The sequence below is a fragment of the Triplophysa rosa genome, linkage group LG23, assembly GCF_024868665.1.
Source record: "Triplophysa rosa linkage group LG23, Trosa_1v2, whole genome shotgun sequence".
In the NCBI taxonomy this organism is placed as follows: Eukaryota; Metazoa; Chordata; class Actinopteri; order Cypriniformes; family Nemacheilidae; genus Triplophysa; species Triplophysa rosa.
The window spans coordinates 18,905,717-18,927,425 of record NC_079912.1 but is presented as its reverse complement, the minus strand read 5'-3'; the positions used below and the strand labels follow the sequence as shown (position 1 = coordinate 18,927,425).

The following is a 21,709-nucleotide window of genomic DNA, read 5'->3' as shown; positions in this document are numbered from 1 at the left end:
CATAGAGGCCAACCATTAACCTCAGTGTAATGGTAGAGACCATCTCTAGTCATCTCTAGTGTACTTATATTGAACGCATAAACTGTTAGTCACTTGTATCTTAACTTTTAAAAGACTAAGGTTTTAAAAGAATTTAGTCCATCATGCAAGCAATGCACTAAGTGCTATAAACAAACACAAGCATACCTTAAAGTTCATCACTGTAGGTCGTCTCGCACATGCTATGAACTGTAAAAATGGGCGGTGTATTGTACTTGCGTAACATAAGCGAAAACAGGAAGAGAAGTTCTGTGCTGGTGTGTATGATTAATGGCGAGATAGTGAGATTGTTTGTTTAAGTCGTGTAATGCAGGCAGTGTGACAGAAAAGGGGACCGCTGCTGAGATTGATGGTACATGGAACTGAGCCTATCAGACCGATCAGAAACCTCAGAGTGTGTGTGTCTGGGAAAGTATGAGAGAATATATGTGGACCATTGAAGGAGCGAGAGAAAGAAATTTGAACGTTTGGCCTAGAACAAGTTTGCATGTATTACAAGGACACCAGCTGTCTGAATGAGATTGTGTGTGTGTGTGTGTGTGTGTGTGTGTGTGTGTGTGTGTGTGTGTGTGTGTGTGTGTGTGTGTGTGTGTGTGTGTGTGTGTGTGTTTGTCATAGCAGAGTGACAGATGGAACTTGTCACAGGATTTGAGTCAAAAGCCATCGTGTTTACCCAGGAGGCTTTGCTGGCAGAATTTGTTTTGACGAGATGAAGCGCCAAAAGGAGATCATGTTACTCCTCACTCAACGCACACACACATGCTTTCCAACGCACACTCTCTTCCTGTAAATTTGGGAGCTGTTGACAGACAGAGGTGTTGTACGACAGGAGCGAAAATCAACCAATCACACGGTCAACATGTTGATGAGTCACAATGATGTACTTATTTGTGGTTTGAGAGAGAGAGAGAGTGGTGGAAATCATGAAGGACGACTGTGATATGTTGGGTCTCTCCTACACGAAACAGCAGCTGTCACACACACACACACACACTCCCTTTGCATCTTCAACACAATAACGCATCGCACAAAATTATGACACTACGCTCACCCCAGTTGCGTCTGAGGTATCCTGGGTTATTTAAAGTGCACGGTAAGATAAGAGAATTCTTTTAGAGTTGAACAGTGCCGCCCATCTCTTTAAAACGTCAATCTTTGCCAATCTTTTAACTAACTGTAAAACGTGCAAATAAAAAGCCATTTAACATTCTTTAAATAACCACAATGTGGAAGGACAATTGGAGTACTATTGATTTTCTTTAACGGGCTGCGATTTACAGTAACAGAACACTTTAATTGATTTATGATTAAACATTTCAAATGATTTTTTGTACATGTATGTTGGGACTCATATTGAGATCAAGGTATTTATACTGATACATAAATCAATTTGTGCTGTCAAATCCATTACTCGTGACTGATTCCAAAATCAATGATTGTGTTTATATATGCGTGTTTATTATTTATATAATATGCGTGTGTGTGGTGTGTATTTTTATAATGCATTGCACACACATACATGTGTATATATAACAAATATTTACATACTGTATATATTTATACATTGTCAATTATATTTAAATATACATTACTTATATTTCTTAAATATATGTGTTTGTGTATTTATATATACACACATAAATATTCATACCACACACACATATTATATAAACACAATTTTTTGTATCGAATATTCGATTTGATAGCACAAAAATAAATTAATAAAAATTTGGTTTCATTTGCTCAGCCAAACATTCACAGGCCAATCACAAGCTTTTGGGTTGATGTCACAGACTATCTAGCAGAACCACGGTGCCTCATAATACAATGTTTTATTGATAATTTGTGTCCTTAAAATGTTTGTTCTGCAGTTCTATTATGTCTATTATATTGAACTATATTTCTAAGACAGCTGTATTATTGCTACATCAAGTACTGTCTCTTTAAACGCCCTAGATCTCGACGTCTAAACATATTGATTTAATTTAGCAAACAGAAGAACTGAAAACAACGCGAGCCAAAATTTCCAAACGGCATTTTAAAAGCATTATCATGTTTCATTATAAACAAAGGAAGCGTCTGGAAAAAGACGAATAATCTTAAATCTCGTTTCTTCCCAGAAGATTTCAGTCTCTGTGAGTGTATGTGTGATGCTGTGCCGTCTGCTGGATTATTCTTGAGAGATCTACAAGCTTCCGAGTATGACGATCTCTCCCTGAAAGTAATTAACCTTCCGGGTTAACTTTGTGTGCGTGTAAACTGAAGCGAGAAAGATGATCCACCGCAACTATGTGAAAGTGTGAGAGATGCGTGTATGTGCTGGTTAATATACTCCGTCTTCATATTAGAAATATTCATATTGCCATTGTAGTTAACAACATCTGGACTTTACAGGTCTGTATCGAATGGCGTCAAAAAGTTAAAATATTGCAATATAGTGTTACAGCCTATTGTACGTGTGTGTTTTTCATGCTCCTCTTCTGCTTTGAAGTCCTAACGTGTGTCTTCTGCTGTATGTGTGTGTCTATATGATCCATAACCACTTTCATCATGTTCTCAATGATGACACCAGACACTTTAATTACCTTCACCTGCACATGAACAAAGACACACACTTTTCTCACCTGACCCCACCCAACGTCCCCTAGAAACACACACACACACACACACATCAATCTGCACAATATATACTCACATCCAGGGAATCTTCGTTGACGATGATGAGCGACATGCCATGTGAGATCAGCCTACAGGAGTAACCTGAGACGCATAAAGAGAGTTACAGTAGAAGCGTTACACAAAGCCACACATACACGCCCCAACAACAACTTAACCTCTTTGTAGATCTGTCATTACCCACTAATCCCTGTCTGCTGGGTCTGCGCTGCTGGCCACGGCTTTATCTCAACTCCCACCTACTTTATTTCGAGCTGTCTGTCTGTAGCGCCCGCCTGACTGCCTATCCGTATGTCCTTCCGATCAGTGGCTGTTTGATTTTGTGTTTGTCTTACTGTACTTTCTGGTCAGGTCTGCTTCAAAAGTACTGTGGGTTGTTTTCTAATGCTACAATAAAAAGTATGTAGTTTAAGGAAACACTTATGATTAAGTGCAACCAATGCAGAAATGTAAATGTAGTAAGTCTGAGAAATCACAACTACTGGAGCAGAAATAACACGCTTTAATATATTTATGCATGTTTGCATAAGTTTATATGCACACACACACACAAACACACATACATACCAATGTTAATAGCAGTCTCCTGCTTGTCTCCGGTCAAGACCCAGATCTTGATGTCGGCTCTCATGAGTGTTGCTATGGTTTCTGGAACTCCTGCTTGCAGACGGTCTTCTATAGCAGTGGCCCCCAGCAACAGCAGGTTCTGAGTGTAAAATGAGACATTTTTAACAAAACACATTTCAAATCACACATGATGGTCAATTTTTAAGATTTTTTAAGTGTTTTCTTGTAGTCTGAACAACAATAAAAAATGTTTGCATTTGCACATTTAAAGTCTGAAAGGGATCGTTCACTCGAAAATAAAACTCTGTCATCATTTATTCACCCTCATGTCGTTCGAAATCTTTTTCCTATAGAACACAAAAGATGATATTTCGAGATATGCGTGCGGTTTTGTGTCCAAACAATGGAAGTCAATGGGGGCCAGTGGTCTTTGGTTACCAACATTCTTCAAAATTTCAAATCTGCAAAACAAGTCATACAGGTTTAGAATAATATGAGGGTGAGTAATTGATGAAAGAATTTTCATGATTAGGTAAACTATCCCTTGAACTTTTGATATTTAAGTAGCTGTAGTCAAGCAACAGCACACCTTCCTTGGATATGTTCTGCACCTCTTAACAAGATCACTTTTCATCCAGTATGTATAGTAAAATGGTTTTTACACTTCTAAAGTCAGGGAACAGAAGCGGTGACGCTTGCTTTAGCACGGTCCATTAAAAACATAAAAGCATACAGATCGATTCAGTGACTACACACAGATAAAGTGACAACCTGAAACCTTAACCATCTTTCACACATACTTTCTTCTGTGTCACATCTCACTTCCCCACCCTCTCCGATCATTTCCCACACCCCCAGTGTGAGCATGTGCACGCGGGGAAATATTTCGGGAGTTTTGGACTATTTCTGTGTGTGTGTGGAGGAGGTAACACAACAGTGTTGTTGACTCTGGTTTTATGAGGCTCTTGGCAGACCGGTGAAGGTAATTATCTTCGCTGTGGTGTACCAACCCCTCCTCAGACTACTTATCTGGGCCAGAGCCCTGAAACACACACATATAATGCAGGATGAGTGGCCTGATGTGCAGTAATGCTACAGTGCCCCCTTTTGTGCAGTCAGAGCATTGCAGCTGGAGCCATTGGGAATAAAGCCATGAAGCCAATGGACATTAGACATCATGCACTCATGTCAAAATCATCCGTTTCGGTCTCACGGTTGGCTTTACTTTAGATCCGAGCTGTCTGTTTTCAGATCTAAACCGCATGTTAACGAAAATAAGTGCTTAATGGCCAGAATAATGAAATGTGGACTATTTTGTCTCGACTTCTGCGGTCTAAAGTGCTTTTTAAACCATCCCTATCCGACCCTTGAACAAATAAAATACTATTCTCTTGACGTATATCAAGTACCTTTTCTATGAGTTCATAGCAGTCCTCCAGTTTCTGAGCTCTGTCCTTTATCACCGTGCTAACACTATTATACTCCTTCAGCCATTCCTGGTACGCTGCCTCCTCCAGGTCCACATACGCAAAACAGAGAGTCCGCAACCCTGCACGAAACAAAACAAGAGTTCAAACAGGACGTGGATAGGTAAAATACAGCCAAGCCAACCATTTTGAAGAACTTTACCTTCCGTAGCAAACTGCTCCAGGTGGACTACGGTTAGGTCCTTATACTGCGACGCCTCATTCAGACGCTCGAAGATTACATTATCCTATAATGCAGACATGACATCCTTTAAATTGTGCAAAGAAAACACTGGCATGTAGGGCTGTCACAATTTCAGACTTTTACTGCACGATTATTGTTGCCAAAAGAATTCACAATAAGAATATTATTGCAATATCTATTGATTTATAAATACATTATATACAATATATAACGTACGTTTATTTTAGCTAATAACCAAAATATGGGAGGCAGAGAAAGAGTTTGTAACCATTGTGGCTCTTGAAGCAATTTTTTCAAAGGGTGCTAGATCATTTATGATATTATCAAAGTAGTGGTATTATCATGATATTGTGTGAACGATGATCATGGCTTTTACTATCACTGTTATTTCCCTGTCAATACTACTATAGTGTGACAGTCCTACTGCCATGTGAACATGTATATTCTATATGTGTATTTTTATATGCACATTATATAAAACAGGGTTTTTTAAACTGGGGTCCGGGGACCCCCAGGGGGCCTCCAGATGATTCTAGGGGGTCCCCAGAAAATCTCAGAGAACAAAGAAAAAGTGTTCACATTTAAGTGTTTATGTCTTCTGTCTTGCTACATGCATACTCTCTAAAATGTTTTTTTATTACTTTTAAAGTGAGTGTTTCTCACTATAATACCCACTCACTGGGCTTTGTGAAGTAGTCTTTACAAAGATGTAATAAAAAATACAAATCAATTTGAATTGAAACATTTTCTGTTCAGATGTATACATAAATATGTATTTTAGGAAGGGGGTCCTCGCTAAAGAATCATCATACTTGGGGGTCCCTCGCATCGTAAAGTTTGAAAACCCCTGATATAAAATACTCACTGCTCCCTTGCAATACAGCCGCAGTTTGCCTGTTGGTGTTCTCACGATCACTGACATCCTTTTGCGATTGCTGTTAAGGACAAACACACTGAACCACCCTGTAGAAGGTCTTTGGAGCTATACGAAAGACATTACATTTCTGTTTTATGTGAGGTGTGTGTGTGTGTCACTGCGAGTGCACAGCTGATGCCTACCTAGAAAATTCTAGTACATTAAGCAGTTCATAAGACTGCTCTTTTCCTCTCTGAGAAATAAACAGACGAAATGTGAAGATTAAAGAAATACAGTTGAAAGACATCTTTGGTTGATTGCTAATGATGTGAATCTCACGCTAACCGCATCTATGATCACTGAATCAGGTGTTCTTGCAGTAAAAACAAAGCCCAGACCTTTGGCACCTTTCACCAGAGCTCCTTCATCTGAAAAACATGTCAACATGATCATGCTACTTTCATACTGTTAAAAAGAATCAATTTAAGTTATCAAAATAATAACACCATACAATGAATAAATGACTTCAGTCAATCATAACCACATATCAACATTTGCTAAAAAAAGGCTGTAACTTATGATACCTGGTGAGGAAGCCTGGTAGATAATTTGGTTTCCTTCTCTCTCAGGAACAACCGTATGACAAACCGCCAACGTGGTCAAAAACTCACAAATCTGAGGTGAGGTGGGCTACAAAGAAAGGAAAGTCTCTGAACACATTACACACGGAACGCTTTCATCTGAAAGACAACAGAGAACTGCTCTATAACTCTTACGTGGTTCCTCTCGATGTTCTGGATAAGTGCAGGATCATCAAACTCGGTAGAGTTGTGACTTGTAGAGGGAAGGTGACTAAAAAGGAGAGAAAGAGATATAACAGATTAGACCCGTGCAACTCTGGGCACGTTACAGCACGTGGATCGAATCCGCTGAATCTGACCTGAAGTCCTCCATGGATCGATCACACTCCAGATCTGGGAAATGCCTGAAGACAGAATTATAGATCAGTGGCCAAACACAAAGCAACAGATCAATACACGCTAATAGAACAATAACGATTCGATGCGCTAAGATAAACTCGCATTATCGAACGCTACAATTACCCGTATGTGATCCCAGCTATCGTGCACTTCTTAAAGTTCATGATGTTGCAGGTGAGAGTTCCCGTCTTGTCAGAAAATAGATATTTGACCTGAGGAAAACACAAGAAAGTCAGGTGGCACCAAGGATAAAACATTTGTAAAAGTGAATGGGCGGAGCTTCCTCTTACTTGGCCGAGCTCTTCATTCAGATTGGACGTTCGTGCCATGGCGGGCGTGTCTGTCTCAGAGTAATACATCTCAACGTCCTGCAAATACACGAGGATAACATAAAGCACTCATCATTCACTATACATGACCTGACAAGCACACATTTAGCATCAGTCTTACCCAGTTGATAAAGAGAGCCTGAGTGAATTTGACCACTTCCAGTGTGACCAGTAGACTTATGGGAATCAGGTTGTTATAGAGGATGATGAAAGTCAGCAGATTGTACCAGAAGTTCAAGGAGATGTCACCTACACACACACACACACAGAAAATGCTAATTTATGCAACGCATTAGCTTTGCTAATAAGTAAAAAAGCCACAATTGTTTTAAATGCATGTCTACAAGTAGAGGTTGTTGTTTGTGTCCGTGTGTTTTTCACCTGCACGGGAAAGGTACCAACAAGCCTCATCCGTATGTTGTTTGTTCCATATGGCGGCCCCAATGGAGCTGACCAGAGCCATGACCAGAAGAATGCAGAACAACACTAAAATCTGCATATTTGTCACCCGCTCAACATTTGAGCGTTTCAGAGGTGCTTTAGTGGAATTCTGCGGAACAATAACATAACGTTAATGCTCACAAACAGCTTGACAAAACAAAAGTGCCTTACGCCATTATTACAGCAACTTTCAAGAGGTCGTTAAAACAAGTGTGACAACAATTGAATATTGTCTATTTCAAATTGTTATTTAATTTTTTTTTTTTTAATAGTTTTAGTGAACTATAATCACCTTGATTTGCATTCACACTAATGGATGATAACGTTATGTTTAGTTTTCTGTAGTTAGACCTTTTAAATGCGTGAGCCCTAACTGTAACTTTGAATTGATTTTTATTAGCTGTCGATTTTTATTGTTCATCAGTTGTTAAAACTCTAAATTTTCACAACGATATTGTCATAGTTGTGGTGAGGACTTTGATATCCTCTTGAATGTATAATTAGCATTTTCTGTAAAACGATCATTATTGTCCAGATCTACACTTCTTTGTTACCTCATACTTACTTGCATTAGTTTGGAATCATGTCCAGTGTACACTACAATTCCCACAACCCATTGTGTGTTCCTGAGCTGGGCACCTCGTAACAACACCTGGTCCGGCCCAAGTGGAACTGGGCTGTGATATAAAACAGACAATGATCGGCATATATATTGTGTAGGTGTGTGTGCAGTGACAATCGTTAGTTTACACACTTGTGGTTGTCAAGGCGAAGTGTTCCAGTGAAGTCATACAAGTGTCTATTTGGTCCCTCACATTCCAGACGACCAGACAAAGCCATCAGCTCCTCCAAAGACTGAACACTGGCTGTGAGAGAAAGACCCTGTAACATACACACGCAAACACAGACACCTAATTATAACCTGACTCCCTGGCGGGGTTTATACTTTTGTGATGTGTAGCTGACCTGTCGGATCTTTAGGTTGGTCTCTCCATCCAAGTTCGATGTTTCAGTGTAACACATGGCCTGAGGCTCACTGCGAGATAAACAGCAGTACAATTTAAACGCACAACAGCGCCACACAATAACAAACACAACACAACACACACTGATATATTTTGTGCTTCCTTCAGAATGCACTCAGAAATCTGATTTGTTTGTTCAGACAGCACAATCAATATTTGGTAAGTCTATGTGGCGTCAGCGTAATGCCGAATGATTTTCTTTTCAAAATCCAAGCAGACGTCAAATAGAAAAGAGCAAATAGAACTGCATGAGATGACAAGTGTTGCATTTTTCACATACATGCATATGCTGTACAGTAAAATAATGCATGAAAGTCTGCTCTCGAATCATGCAGTTGATGTAGAAACGGCCAAATGAAAAGCTATTGTTGCATATGCAGGTACTGCGGACACGAGAAGAGATATAAAAATACATTCTCTGACGGATTTCCCGCAGCATTTTTAATTACTAGACATGATGTCACTACGCGAGCAACCTGGCAAGTCTCAAACTACCATGTAAACACGGTTTTCTGCGTAGCCGGTTTATTGATATGCATGTAAACACGTGAGAACATGTTTCTTTTATAAGCTGATTTTTGATAGACATCCGTTTATTTTGTGCATGCAAACGCATTCAGTGTGAATACTACACAGTCACAGGGAAGAAGAAAGTGGAAATGAGCGAACGCAACTTTTTGCGCTGTGAATGACAAGAAAATTGCTTGAAATTCAAGCCGACCATTTAGACAAAAACACATTTTGAAAAATCCGATTTTAATTAGATTTCAACCCTGCTGAAAACAAAACCACTTAAAGCAGCCTAGGCTGGCTTGTTTGTCTGTTTGCAGGTTTTAGATGGGTTTCGACCAGGCGGAGAGCTTAAACCAGCATACAGTAAACTGACTTCATGCATTTTTCCAGCTACAAACAACCAAACAGATTTAGCAAGATACCCCAACATTTTATATCCACAGGCTGTCTGAACAAAGCCACAGATTCCCTGACACACAATTTCTTATTCTCTATGGCACCCAAAACCACATGCAACTAATTTCTCAAATCTTACACGGGTATAATCAAACTACGACCCAAACACAGCACAACAAACCCACAGATACACACACAAATAAACACAGCGGTGCTGACCTGGAGGACACTATGACCATGTCAGCCGGGAGATGCTGGCCATTGGTCACCTTGACTATGTCTCCCACTGCCACCTAGTGGGCAGGTGCAGCATTGCAACAGCATGGGGAGGGAGAAAAAGAGACCACAGTGCATGAAGAAAAGAAAGGGTGAGCAATACACTCACAGGAGGTAAATAAAAACTTTGCACCAGGACAAAACTCAAAGTATCTTTAAAGAACAAAACCGGGGAAACAAAGAATAAGATGTTGAATAAGAGAAAGATGTAGAAAACAAGTGAAAAAACTGTTACCTGCTTCCATATGATGGTCTGCCATGCTCCGTTACGCAGAACTGGAAAATGATAACATGACACTAGTGTCAGAAAACATTTGTATAAAGGGGCTATATTTGCCACCTGCCAAATGTACACATATCATTTATTTCCCATCTGCAAGATACAAAACACCATAAAAAAAGATGTCATCCATTTTAAAACCTAAGAGTCGGTTTCAATCAAATGAAAAATGGCAATTATGGCTGTTATAAAATTTGACCTATAATAGGAATTCAACATAAAACATATGAAATGATAGAGAGTATGTTAGATATATTTAGCAATACTCGACCTGTTGTCTTTTTCTTGTTCACCGTGTTGTCTGCTTTGTGTCTTTTCTGCAACCACACAATAACAGACACCTCATCAGTGTTCAGCTTTCAAACACAAATCGTTTTATAAAGACATGCGCTCCTTGTTGAAACATGTTACTGAAGACGATACATTTTCAAGTCAATCCAGTGCTGTATTGAGCAGAATACTCACATAATCCTCAATGATCTCTTTGATCCCAGCCACAGTCAGAATGAAGATGAGCGGTACCAGTGTTGTGTAGCGACCCGTCGGCGAGACGTCAGGGATTTGCTGCATTTGAAAATGTACACAGATCACAAATATAAACTTAAGCACCTTGGTGGTAAAATGATGTGCCTTGTCTTTAATGTGCTGATGGATATTCTCATCTCGGACTTAAAATTCAAAACAATCCAAAGCCTGAAAAAACCCTTTAGCAATTTTAGAGACTGTCATGAGGAAATGTTTAGTTCATATGTTACCTCAAAATCAAAAGCAAGAAATAAGAATGTTTATTTTGCCTTTTTCCTATTAGGACATTTAAGCAGAATACAAGCTTGCGTTTTTATTTATTTAGACAAGCTGAGTGAAATATAACCCAGGCATTTCTTTACAGTTCTCAGGAGATTCCCCTATTAACCTGCATTCTGTTAGAAGCAATACTGGCCCGACAGGTTGGACCATGTAGAGGCCAAAACACTGAGAGCAAATTGTGGATGAGAGAGCCATAGCGGACCACTTCCAAAAAGAGCAAAAATGGATCCATTGACAAATGACTCCACAGTCAGCACAAGCAGTTTGGCTTCTCAGACATCCCCAAAATGGCCCTTATGGCACTGTGTACAGTAAACATCCTAAAACTGAGCATACGCAGTCTGAACAAATGTGTGTATGTGTTTAGTAAGCGTGCCAAGTATCGTACCTGCATGAGAGCGATGAAGAGGAAGAAAGCATTAGCTGCTCGTCTGATCTGTTCGTACAGGAAGCGCGGCAGGAACGTGAGGATCCCGTATTTAGCCGTGCTGAAGAGAGAAAAATCAAATTATCTCTCTTTAAATGTATTATTCTCTCCCCTTGTAACCTTTTTCATAATGTCTATATATACTTTAAGAGCACTCATTTGGATTAGCTCCACTCAGGTGTCTCGAAAAAAAAGTGTTTTGGTAACAGCAAGCAACCACCTGAGTCACATTACTGCCCACCACATTAAATGTAGATAAACCATCCCAAAATAAGTGTCTGAGCTATTAGAAAGGCTATTTCTCATCGTGTCAGTCAATTATCTTTATCGATCGAACCCCTAAGTAACTCCTGAATAGCTGATGGCGGCGGTAATGTTTGTGGTCATTAAAAGAGCTGTTAGGAATGGCTAAAAATATCCTCAGGATCACAAATTTGCCTTCGTCCCAGAGGTGTCTATAGAAATCTAAACATTAGTCAGCAGGTTTTTGTTTCTGTGGGTGTGTTTGTACCCACGAGGGAGGTCTATATTGCAGAAGTTCATTGTTTTGATGTGTCTATATAACAACATGTGTACTTGTGTGATCACAAGTCTTGTTTCTGGGTTTCTGTAAACATGACTCTCTTCTGGGCTCATTGGGATGAGTTTACAGCCTAACACACCCACAGGCTGACCTGGAAGTGTGGCAGGTTATCGTTGACATCAAGAGCGCCTGAAACAATTCATCTGATCCCCTTCATTAACATTCAGAGGCCTAATCACACACACACGGTAATCCACACTACCACACTTATGCTGTACAGTACTTGGGATTACTTTAAAGATGGGGTTTTCTACTGCATTGAATTATTCGGGGAATTTTTATGTTAAAATTGGCCACAAATTGACCCCGCTGTCGCTCAGAGGGTCTCCGGTCTGAAACACACCCCCCTATACGAGACCGATATGGACGATACAGCAGTCACGCCTGTCAAAACGATCCCTGCTACTGACCTGCACTATTATTGTGCACTTCTGGATTTGTTGCTCTGGTTACGCAGTGATTGACAGCTCACCCGCTGACACCAATGCCACTGGAAGCAGAAGCCGGTTTGTAAATAAAACATGAAGATAAAGGAATAAGAATGCGATCTGAACAAATCTTATGATACTCGATGGACGAAGGCATTGTGCCAGAAAGGTTAATGAGTGGAAGGTCAGGCCTTCACGTGATCGGCTCATTCCTGAAATGAACCAATGAACAACAGGATACGGTTTTCTAGGTCCGCCCTAATGTGGTTACAGGAACCAAAATAGAGCCTTTTAGAGCAGAATCGAATCTTCAGATCATAATGGCAGATCGATGAAGGTTGTCTGTGTGTGGGTGAGCGTGTCGGTACAGAGAAATCAGTTTTACATGAGTGTTGATTAGACTGTTTTTTGTATGTACACCAATTCATCCTTTACTAATATGAAAGTGACTTAGGAAATCAATCGGGTTATGGTACATGAACCTCCTTTTGTTGAATAAATATTTTCGTCATCATCAGAATTTCACTAAATAAGACTCCTATAGCACAAACTAGAGGTCTTCACGGGTCCTAAAAGCTTCACGGGTGCCTCGGATATAATATTAGTGTCTTCGGGGTCTCGGGTCATTTAAAATAAATATGTTTTTGCTGAATAGACCCGAACTGTCCCACACATAAACAGTGCGTCGCTCGTGTGTGCGTGCAGTTGCGACATGGCGTGGCTGGATGGTAGGCTAATTTACGTTGAGCCCGACCTGTCAATCAAGAAAACTGGATCAAGCTGCGTCTTTATAATGTTTTGCGTCTTTATCCTGAGTTTTCTGTTGCGCCAATTGCAACAAAAGGAGCAAGGATTGCCCTATCAATTTCATTTTTATTGACCCATTTAGTTTTTCATATCCACTGGTTACAACTGAAAGACGAATTCTGAAATCACAATAACACAAAATATAGGCTAAAATGAAAATAAACAGAGCAGTGAGCCGAACTGGATACCAGGCCACTGGGATTGGTTTCTGTAGCCTACCTCTGATGGTCAGGCTGGTGAGAGCGGGGATGCAGACACACATACGTCGAAGACGTTTACATTCGGGTCCAGTCGGCTTCGGAAAAAAATGACGCGGAGTCGGGCCTAACTTTATTGGGTCCGTCTCGGGTCGGGTCTTTCTTTTAAAAAAATAATTTATGCACATCGGGTTCGGGTAAAAAGTGATTTGGGTCATTTCGGGTCGGGTAAAGATCTTTGGACCCGAGAAGACCTCTAGCACAAACACTAACCTCAAATACACAGAAACGGATTTAACAGTTATTTAATAGGTTTTTTAATTGCAACGTGTGTGTTTAGAAATCTTTAGAGGCACTTTTGGGACCAAAAGCCTTTTATGCGAGAACCACAGTCCCAAATACAGCCTTGAGGTACTTTCAGAAAAGCGCGGATGGAGTATTTCACTTAATGGAAGCTATAATGATGTCTCGCTCAAAACCAGCTTGCATATAAGAGTTAACATGGAATTTCCCTCTGCGGCTTCACTTTTTTACATTTTTACAGTCAGTGTAAAGCGTTACATTGTAACTGCAAAAGAGATGAATTATAAAATACTAATGTGAATGTTCTTACTGACACACACAACACAGCCATAATATTATCCTGTTATTAAGACAACAACAGCTAAATGTATTGTTTTTTTGTAACAAATGTTTACAAAAGAAACTTTAAAACCCGTGCAAACCAGCTCCTTATAAGTAAGTGGTTTCAATGTGTTTTGTGAAGTAAAGTTGAATACATTAATAGTTGAAAACTGAAAGCTAAACTGTTTTCTTCTTTTTGATATGTACTACTAATATGCATAAGACAAATAACTGGTGTGGACCGAGTATACGATTCAACACAGTGATAAATGTTTACTGTGTAATGACAATTAAAGAACGCCTTGTCTACATTCGATTAATCTCGAATTACTTTTAATTACAATAGAAAGGCAATTGAGAAACGATAATATATTTGATTAGTTTTACGCTTTAAACAAAGAATAAACCCTTCTTTAATAATAATAATAATAATAACAGTCAAATTTGACAGACTGTAACATGTAGTGAAATAAAATACTTCGTCCATAAAGCATCACCTAATGAACATACCTGACATGGTTGTCACAATATTTGGTGGTCTGGGGTCGGTTGAGGAGCACAGTCCGCGCTGTGGAATCTATCGGGTCCGCCTGTGATGTGGTTCCGCTCATCTCATCCTCTGCCTTGCGGTAGCCGGCGGCCGAGCACGCGGGTCCTGCACCGTTCGAGTGATGGGAGAGAGGCGAGGCTAGCGTGAGTGCGCGTGGAAGACAGGAGGTAGAAGACACATAGAAATGTGGTTTACAGTTCAGTGCGCTGGCCACTAACACCACTACTGTATTCTGATGCAAGGCTATGACGTTGCGCGTGCACCGCCCCCCCTTTCAATTTGCCCATCATCCTCATCCTCATCCACGGGCAAAAGCTCCGTCACCAACACAGCACGCGCGCTACGCCCACGGGAGCCTCTTTATACAATGTGCTGATGGGCGCACAATGGCGCAGCAAACACCGCGAGTTTGTCACCTTTGTAGAAACCTTGTGCGTTTGTTTATCTTTATAAAAGCCTCTTTATTCGGTGGACAACACCTGTACGTTCGCGATGCGCCGGAAAAAAAGGCAAACGAGAAAACGGCTGCGTGCTAAACTTATCGCGCATCCTACGTAGACATAATTTTGGGTACCTCGGTCTAGAACGCTACAGAAGAAGCTCGTCGAGTTTTCAAACGCATCGCTGCGATTCGCTCTCAAACGTTGCCGCAGCACAGACGCGATCGCCAAATGAATATTTTCCGCACGTAATAAATAATGCAGGCTCGGTAAATAACAGCTCTGCCGGGATGTGACAGGAGAGTTTACCCAGCTGGTGCATGATCGAAAGCGGGCGTGGATAGATGGACTACACGCGTCACTTCTCTCATTCCAGCCAACAGACAAAAGCCCCAAACCCTGTCCCACCGTGTCATCTGGGTCGCCTTGGGCTATATGTAGACGTTTTTACACGGCTCCCCTCCGTTGTGTCTTTTCAGTTGGCTAACAGAAGACAACGAGTCTCTTCTCTGTCGCGTGAAGTCTGAACTACATCGTCCCCTTCAGAGAACACAACATCCTTACATTTAAAGGCGCAGGCACTCCTGGAGGGCCACTGCTGTCTGGAGCCACAATTGTCGGATCTGAGGTCTCATTTAAACGTGCTCATGGAGTCGTTTCCTCTTCATTTGCTCCCCCTAGTTTCTTGAATTAAAAGTTTTGAAGCAGTTGATATCCTGAGGCGTCAAACGGCCAATACTTGATCTCACATTTTTCACGAACTAGTTTACAAAACATGTCTAACTTCTGCTGACAGGACAGGTAAGAAGGTAGTACCACAAAAAGGTGTGGCTTAAATACCTCCATGCTGGGTCATGTCTAAACGCTCACGAGATATGCTTTCCTGATACCAAGGTAAGGGTAAAATGGTTGCAGATTTTGACATGGTGAATTAATGTGAGTCTCCTGAGACTACAAGGGTTAGCTTCTGTACACAACCGCTCAAAACACCATAGCCCTTCAACTACTGGTCAACCATGCAAAACTGTCAACAATAGGGATTGTCTGTATAAATACTCACACAAAATCACGCTGAGGGGTTGTATCACGTTTTTTCCTGTATTTTGCAGGACGCTCTTGCTTGTAAACAGCATGATGATCTATTCTGAGGTGCAGACTATACATATTGCATTTCTATGGTGTCAAACGCCAGAATGAAATAAAGCTTACTGCCTATTTAAAACATCGACTTAAAAACCGTAACTGTAAAAGCATGCACGTTTTCTCTCTTTGTACTATAACAGCATGCTGGTGGCTCGGTTTAGTTACCTATAACCAGACCCGCCTCATAAAATAAACACACAAAGCAAAGTCCACCACAGAGGTCCACCAAGAGTGAAAAGTATATGAGATTTCCCCCGTGAATGAATCAGATATGACCCAACTTCACTATGCATCTCATATCTCTGTAGGATCAACTCACTTCCTCTCACGCATTCTGTCCAATAATTTACTGGACCGACGTGCTGCTGATTCCACAGTTCTGTGATGTTAAGCAGCTACTAAATGTTCATCTGCTTGGCCATTTGTGGACAAATAAAGCTTTCATCTGTTGCTGAATAAAATTCAGGCGCTCTCATGGGTCTTTTATCGATCATTGGAGTGAATCGCTGAGTAGGGGGTTGAAAGAATAAGCGTACACTGTGTGCACATAACAAACTTAAAAGTTTCAGAATGGGCACACAGAGTCCAGTTATGATAATTAATAAGTAAGAACGTCATTTCAAACTGTGTTATCAGAGATAATGCTGATAGTTCTGTACAGCTGTATTGTTCGTCTGAAGTTTTTGGCCCTCAAAAGAAGACATCGAAATTGTTTGTTTAGTTTATATGGCTAGCATATTATAAATGGTCTCCTTCAAATACAGCCAACACGGTCACAATTAATAAGGCTTGTAATTAATAAGGCTTAATAAATTGCGATATCCGAAAAATAAAAGCATAGCACAAACAAGGCAAACCCTTATCTGCACAATAATATCTAATGCTGTGATCATATCACGAGGAATGCATTTACATTTATACATTCATAAAAAACTTTATTATAGAATCATGGGCCGCCTAATCACAAAGAGCATAAAAAATGAGAATAACAGATCAATTTGGGAACGCTTGTGCTGTTGTGCAGCGCTTTCAATTCTTTCCAGAATCCAAATGAATGGAAAACTACTTTTTAGCAAGATTCCTGATGATCCCCATCTGACACCAGTCAGTAATCTAATGCAGCCAAAGAAGTTATTGAAGGATAGGGGAAGTTAAAACTACTACAGTATATTGGAAAACAGCAAACACACAAACTATGAGCTGATTTTACCTATAAAGTCACAAATTCTTAAATGCACAGCAGCAAAAACTAGTCGGTTTAAAGTGACAGTTCACCCAAAAAAGAAATTCTGTCACCATTTACTCACCCTCTTGTCATTTCAAACCTGTGTGCATGACTTTCTTTCTTCCTGTCGGCACCCAAAACGCAAGTCAATTGGTGCCGGTTAACAGCATTCTTCAAAATATCTTCTTTTGTGTTCTGCAGAAGAATGAAAGTCATACAGGGTTGAAATGACAAGAGGGTGAGTAAACGATGACAGAATTTTCATTTTTGACCATGAAAACTATATTCTATATTCTAGCTATTGTATGCACAAAAAGCTTTTGCAGTTGCACCGGGAGACTGCATTTATTAGATATTATTTACTAGAATGAACACCATGCGCTGTGCTGTGTTTTACATTTTCTGTGTTTTTCTCCTGTAAAGCTGCTTTGGAACAATCCACATTGTGAAAAGCACCATATAAATAACATTGAATTGCATGAACATTGAATTACTAAAACTACAACTGAGTTTAACTTTGACCCTAAGCACACTGAGGGGTGAGTGTGGTCATTTGGCCATCCGCCAGCTTTTCAACACTAAAAAGCAGCTTGCTTTTAAATTATGAATAGACCTGGTTTGCATTATTCATCTATACGCCTTTGTAACCATGCTCATTTTACCAGCATGCATTCATTCAGCGGCCATCTCCAATTGCATGCAATATCACTGCCCATCTCTCCGTCGCATTATGCTTTGATTAGTCTTTGGTCTCGCTGTTCTCAGTGTCGAATTCTTCTATTGTGTGTAGAATTTTTGCTGCCGCTACACACCGGGATTGAAACCGGGTCAAAAGGACAGCTAGCCGGCAAACCGGCACATGCGGTACAGCAAATATATGATGAACCCAACCCAAACAAACCCAAACAAATGCTCCTAATTATTCATAAAAAGTGTACAGCAGTGCTAACCGTTTTTTTATCAAGGACAATATTATCAATATACACTAATATTGTTGATATTGAAACCAACATTAAATACTCTATGAGATGCAGTAGATATTATAGGCCCTATATAATATTAGACACATAACCCATTATCGCAAAATGATCAGATGTCTTCACTTATTTATTAAAAATAATTAGGCAACGTGTCGTGATTTTAAAAGAAATATCAAAGAATAACAATAAAAACACATTTAACTTTTTTTGTTATTTACAGAAGTGAAATAACTGCACAATGCACATAATGCTTTTTTCTCCTGATTTTATATAAAACCTTAAGCACCAGTCACTGTGACTGCTTGTGTACACAATTTCTGCACAAATATGTGAAGAAGTTATACTTTCAAGCTCACGTAACATATTCATGTAAATGCCAAATATATAAAAACACAGTATGACAATATCTATCCTTTCATACATCCGTATGGGAATAATCAATATTTATATTTGTCTATCTCTAATTCCCACATGCTCACAAATGGCCACTCAACCAGAAGTTCGGAAACCCATTACCTACAGAGCCCCGTCTAGACCCTGTGTGCCCTCTGCGTGACATGTTGGTCCTGTTGCCAAGGTGACCCGCAGGTCCCGGTTGCCCCCAAGGCTGGGAGCGAGCGGTGAGCTTGCAGCCCAGGTTGCTATGACGATGAAAAGGTGAATGAGAAATGAAAGCCTCCTGACCAGGGTGGCTAATCCTCTTTCTATGAGCTCTGCAACTTCACCTGCATCTAATCCTGACCAGGGTTTATCCCAGAGCGTAGATGAGATTGTTCACAACTCCACCAGGCACGTCAGCGCCCCACAACACCATGCAAATGCCATGCATACATCGCAATCTAACCCCTCGCTTACTAAACAACATACACACACCAGAATGACAGTTAGTTTTTTAATGCATGCATGAATTCTGGTGCACCCCTTGATGAACATCTATGCAAGAGTGAGATTATTTAGAGAACTGAATTATGTTTTAGTGTGTGTGTGCGTGTGTGTGTAGACACCCGGCTGACAAAAAAACAGTTTAACCCAGCCTAGGATGTTAAGCTGAAAGACCATCTAAGGGGCGATTCACATTTCGCATCTTTAGCGCGCGCACACCGCGGGTCATTTGACTAGAGGAAGCAGCGTGGCTGTTTTAGGCGCGAAATGTGAATCGTCCCTTAAGTCGGCTAGGACCAGGTGAAACCAGATAACTGGCAACCCATCTCAGGCTGGTTTAAGCCGTTTATGCTGCAGGTGCAAGTTAGCTTTATTAGTTCACCATGCAGTGCAGGCTGATGGAAGGGGGTTCATCATGCACCTCTACGGCTCCAAGCAGCATCCCGCTTTGGGAGGGCACTCACTTTTCTCAAACCTGTCTGCCAGACGAGAACGCATGTTGGAGCCTGTGGGCTGGTCCTGCCGGACGGGAGAGTCCTGGCTAAGAGGGGTCAACACTAACTGTTCTGGAGGAGCCCAACAAGAGTTGCCATAAGAAAAAACAACACATAAGACATCATCAGTCAGTTAAAGATCGATACACTCTTAAAATGTGTTGTAAGGGTGCTTGATAGAAACACAACTCTTTCTTCATCTAACAAGTTCAAACTAGTTTTTTCGCAGCTTCTTAAAACACTTTGGCAAAAATGAAGCAATTTGGCTTTAGAGGTTGACTTGCATTTGGCACAGTTGTGTTCGACGTCAATAATGTGTCACAAACAACAAACACAAAAGGATTTTTGCTATGATGTTAAATGAATGACTGAATGACATTCTCAGGCATATAAAAAAACTGTAGAGGACAAGATCAACTTTCAGGTCCATCATAGTACAAACATAAGCTTGTGTTGTGAAGCAATGGCATTTCGTAAGAAGTGAGCTGCGTTTGCTCAACTTTATCTCATATTTCTTCAACACAAAAGATAAACTCTGCTGTAGTGCTGTTTTATCTTACTGTGCCAGACAACACACAAACAGATAATGTATAGCTTGCACTGTAAGTCTTTGGATAAAAGCTTTTGTCAAATGTAATGAATGCGTAAATTACGTAAATTGTATTTATTTAAAAGTGATGCTGCAGATTTTGACAAGTAAATTGCAGAAACATCTTTTATAAAAACATGACAAAAGCTTTAAAAGTAAAAATATTACTTCATTGTAAGTGAAATACTACATTTTACTAAATACTAAAAGCATTATAATAAAATATGTAGATGCAAACAAGGAACTTTCTTATAGAAGAGGAGGTTCCTGAATGTTGATAAAGGAATAGTTCACCTTCAAAATGGAAATTCGGACATTATTTACTCACCCCGTTGTCATTTCAAACCTGTGTGATTTTCTTTCTTTTTAAATGTTGGTAACCAAAATCCGTTGGTCCCATTGACTTATATTGTATTGACACAAAACCAATGCAAGTCAATGGGGACCAACAGTTTTCTGCTACCAACATTTTTCAAAAAAAATATTATTTGTGTTCTACAGAAAATATAGGTCATATAGGTTTAAAATGACAAGAGGGTGTGTAAATAATGACAGAATTTTCCTTTTCTATTCCTTTAATTTCCTGAACTTTGGTTATAACTGTTAAAGTGCAAAATCAATGTTAAAGTGTGCACATTTATCACAATGTACTTAAATGCGTTAAATGCACACTAGAGAAGAAATGCCAAATTGACAATATGTATAATTACTCAATTATGCTCCTTCCTCCAAAGGAATGACATCAATGAAGAATTCCAGTCTGGATTTAGAGCATGTCACAGTACAGAGACTGCTTTGATCAGAGTTACAAATGATCTGCTATTGGCGTCTGACCGAGGTTGTATCTCGTTATTGGTGCTGCTAGACCTTAGTGCTGCATTCGATACCATTGACCACAGCACACTCCTACATAGACTCGAAAATTATGTCGGCATTAAGGGAATAGCTTTGAAATGGTTTAAATCTTATTTATCCGACCGTTTTCAATTTGTAGCAATAAACAATGAGGTGTCACGCAAATCGCAAGTCCAGTACGGTGTACCACAGGGCTCAGTCTTAGGGCCTCTGCTCTTCGCATTATACATGCTACCTCTAGGAGATATAATAAAGCGACACGGAGTTAGCTTTCACTGTTATGCTGATGATACTCAACTTTATATTTCCTCGAAGCCTCATGAAACACAGCAGTTCCATCGAATAATGGAATGCATAGTCGATATAAAAAACTGGATGAGTAACAACTTTTTATTACTGAACTCGGACAAAACGGAAGTGTTACTTATTGGACCGAAAACTGCTATAAGTAACAACCAAGAATACTGTTTAACTATTGACGGATGTTCCATAAAACCCTCGTCGTCAGCAAAGAATCTTGGCGTTCTATTCGATAGTAATCTGTCATTTGAGAGCCACGTCGCCAACACCTGTAAAATTGCGTTTTTCCATCTTAAGAATATATCTAAACTACGTCATATGCTGTCAAT

The 21,709-nt window shown here is 40.0% G+C and overlaps 1 protein-coding gene across 7 annotated transcripts in view; it reads right to left on the bottom strand.

Annotated features, from left to right (window-relative positions):
- Positions 1 to 21,709, bottom strand: part of atp8a2 (ATPase phospholipid transporting 8A2) — a 48,984-nt gene that overhangs the window by 21,146 nt on the left and 6,129 nt on the right. The window contains exons 2-25 of one of the 7 annotated variants that reach the window (XM_057322615.1): positions 19,607 to 19,708; positions 14,433 to 14,610; positions 11,245 to 11,344; positions 10,515 to 10,613; positions 10,321 to 10,366; positions 10,005 to 10,045; positions 9,713 to 9,786; positions 8,526 to 8,595; positions 8,314 to 8,441; positions 8,125 to 8,236; positions 7,500 to 7,668; positions 7,240 to 7,367; positions 7,080 to 7,157; positions 6,913 to 7,001; positions 6,750 to 6,794; positions 6,586 to 6,661; positions 6,394 to 6,499; positions 6,155 to 6,237; positions 6,013 to 6,062; positions 5,819 to 5,888; positions 4,912 to 4,996; positions 4,692 to 4,831; positions 3,283 to 3,421; positions 2,735 to 2,799 (exon numbers count right to left, since the gene is read on the bottom strand). In XM_057322615.1, the coding sequence (XP_057178598.1) occupies positions 2,735 to 2,799; positions 3,283 to 3,421; positions 4,692 to 4,831; positions 4,912 to 4,996; positions 5,819 to 5,888; positions 6,013 to 6,062; positions 6,155 to 6,237; positions 6,394 to 6,499; positions 6,586 to 6,661; positions 6,750 to 6,794; positions 6,913 to 7,001; positions 7,080 to 7,157; positions 7,240 to 7,367; positions 7,500 to 7,668; positions 8,125 to 8,236; positions 8,314 to 8,441; positions 8,526 to 8,595; positions 9,713 to 9,786; positions 10,005 to 10,045; positions 10,321 to 10,366; positions 10,515 to 10,613; positions 11,245 to 11,344; positions 14,433 to 14,610; positions 19,607 to 19,708 (2,273 nt within the window). Of the gene's footprint in view, positions 1 to 2,734; positions 2,800 to 3,282; positions 3,422 to 4,691; positions 4,832 to 4,911; positions 4,997 to 5,818; positions 5,889 to 6,012; positions 6,063 to 6,154; positions 6,238 to 6,393; positions 6,500 to 6,585; positions 6,662 to 6,749; positions 6,795 to 6,912; positions 7,002 to 7,079; positions 7,158 to 7,239; positions 7,368 to 7,499; positions 7,669 to 8,124; positions 8,237 to 8,313; positions 8,442 to 8,525; positions 8,596 to 9,712; positions 9,787 to 10,004; positions 10,046 to 10,320; positions 10,367 to 10,514; positions 10,614 to 11,244; positions 11,345 to 14,432; positions 14,611 to 15,221; positions 15,322 to 15,476; positions 16,742 to 19,606; positions 19,709 to 21,709 lie in introns of those variants that run through there. The other 6 variants (XM_057322616.1, XM_057322620.1, XM_057322621.1 and 3 more) reach the window with 6 other exon arrangements.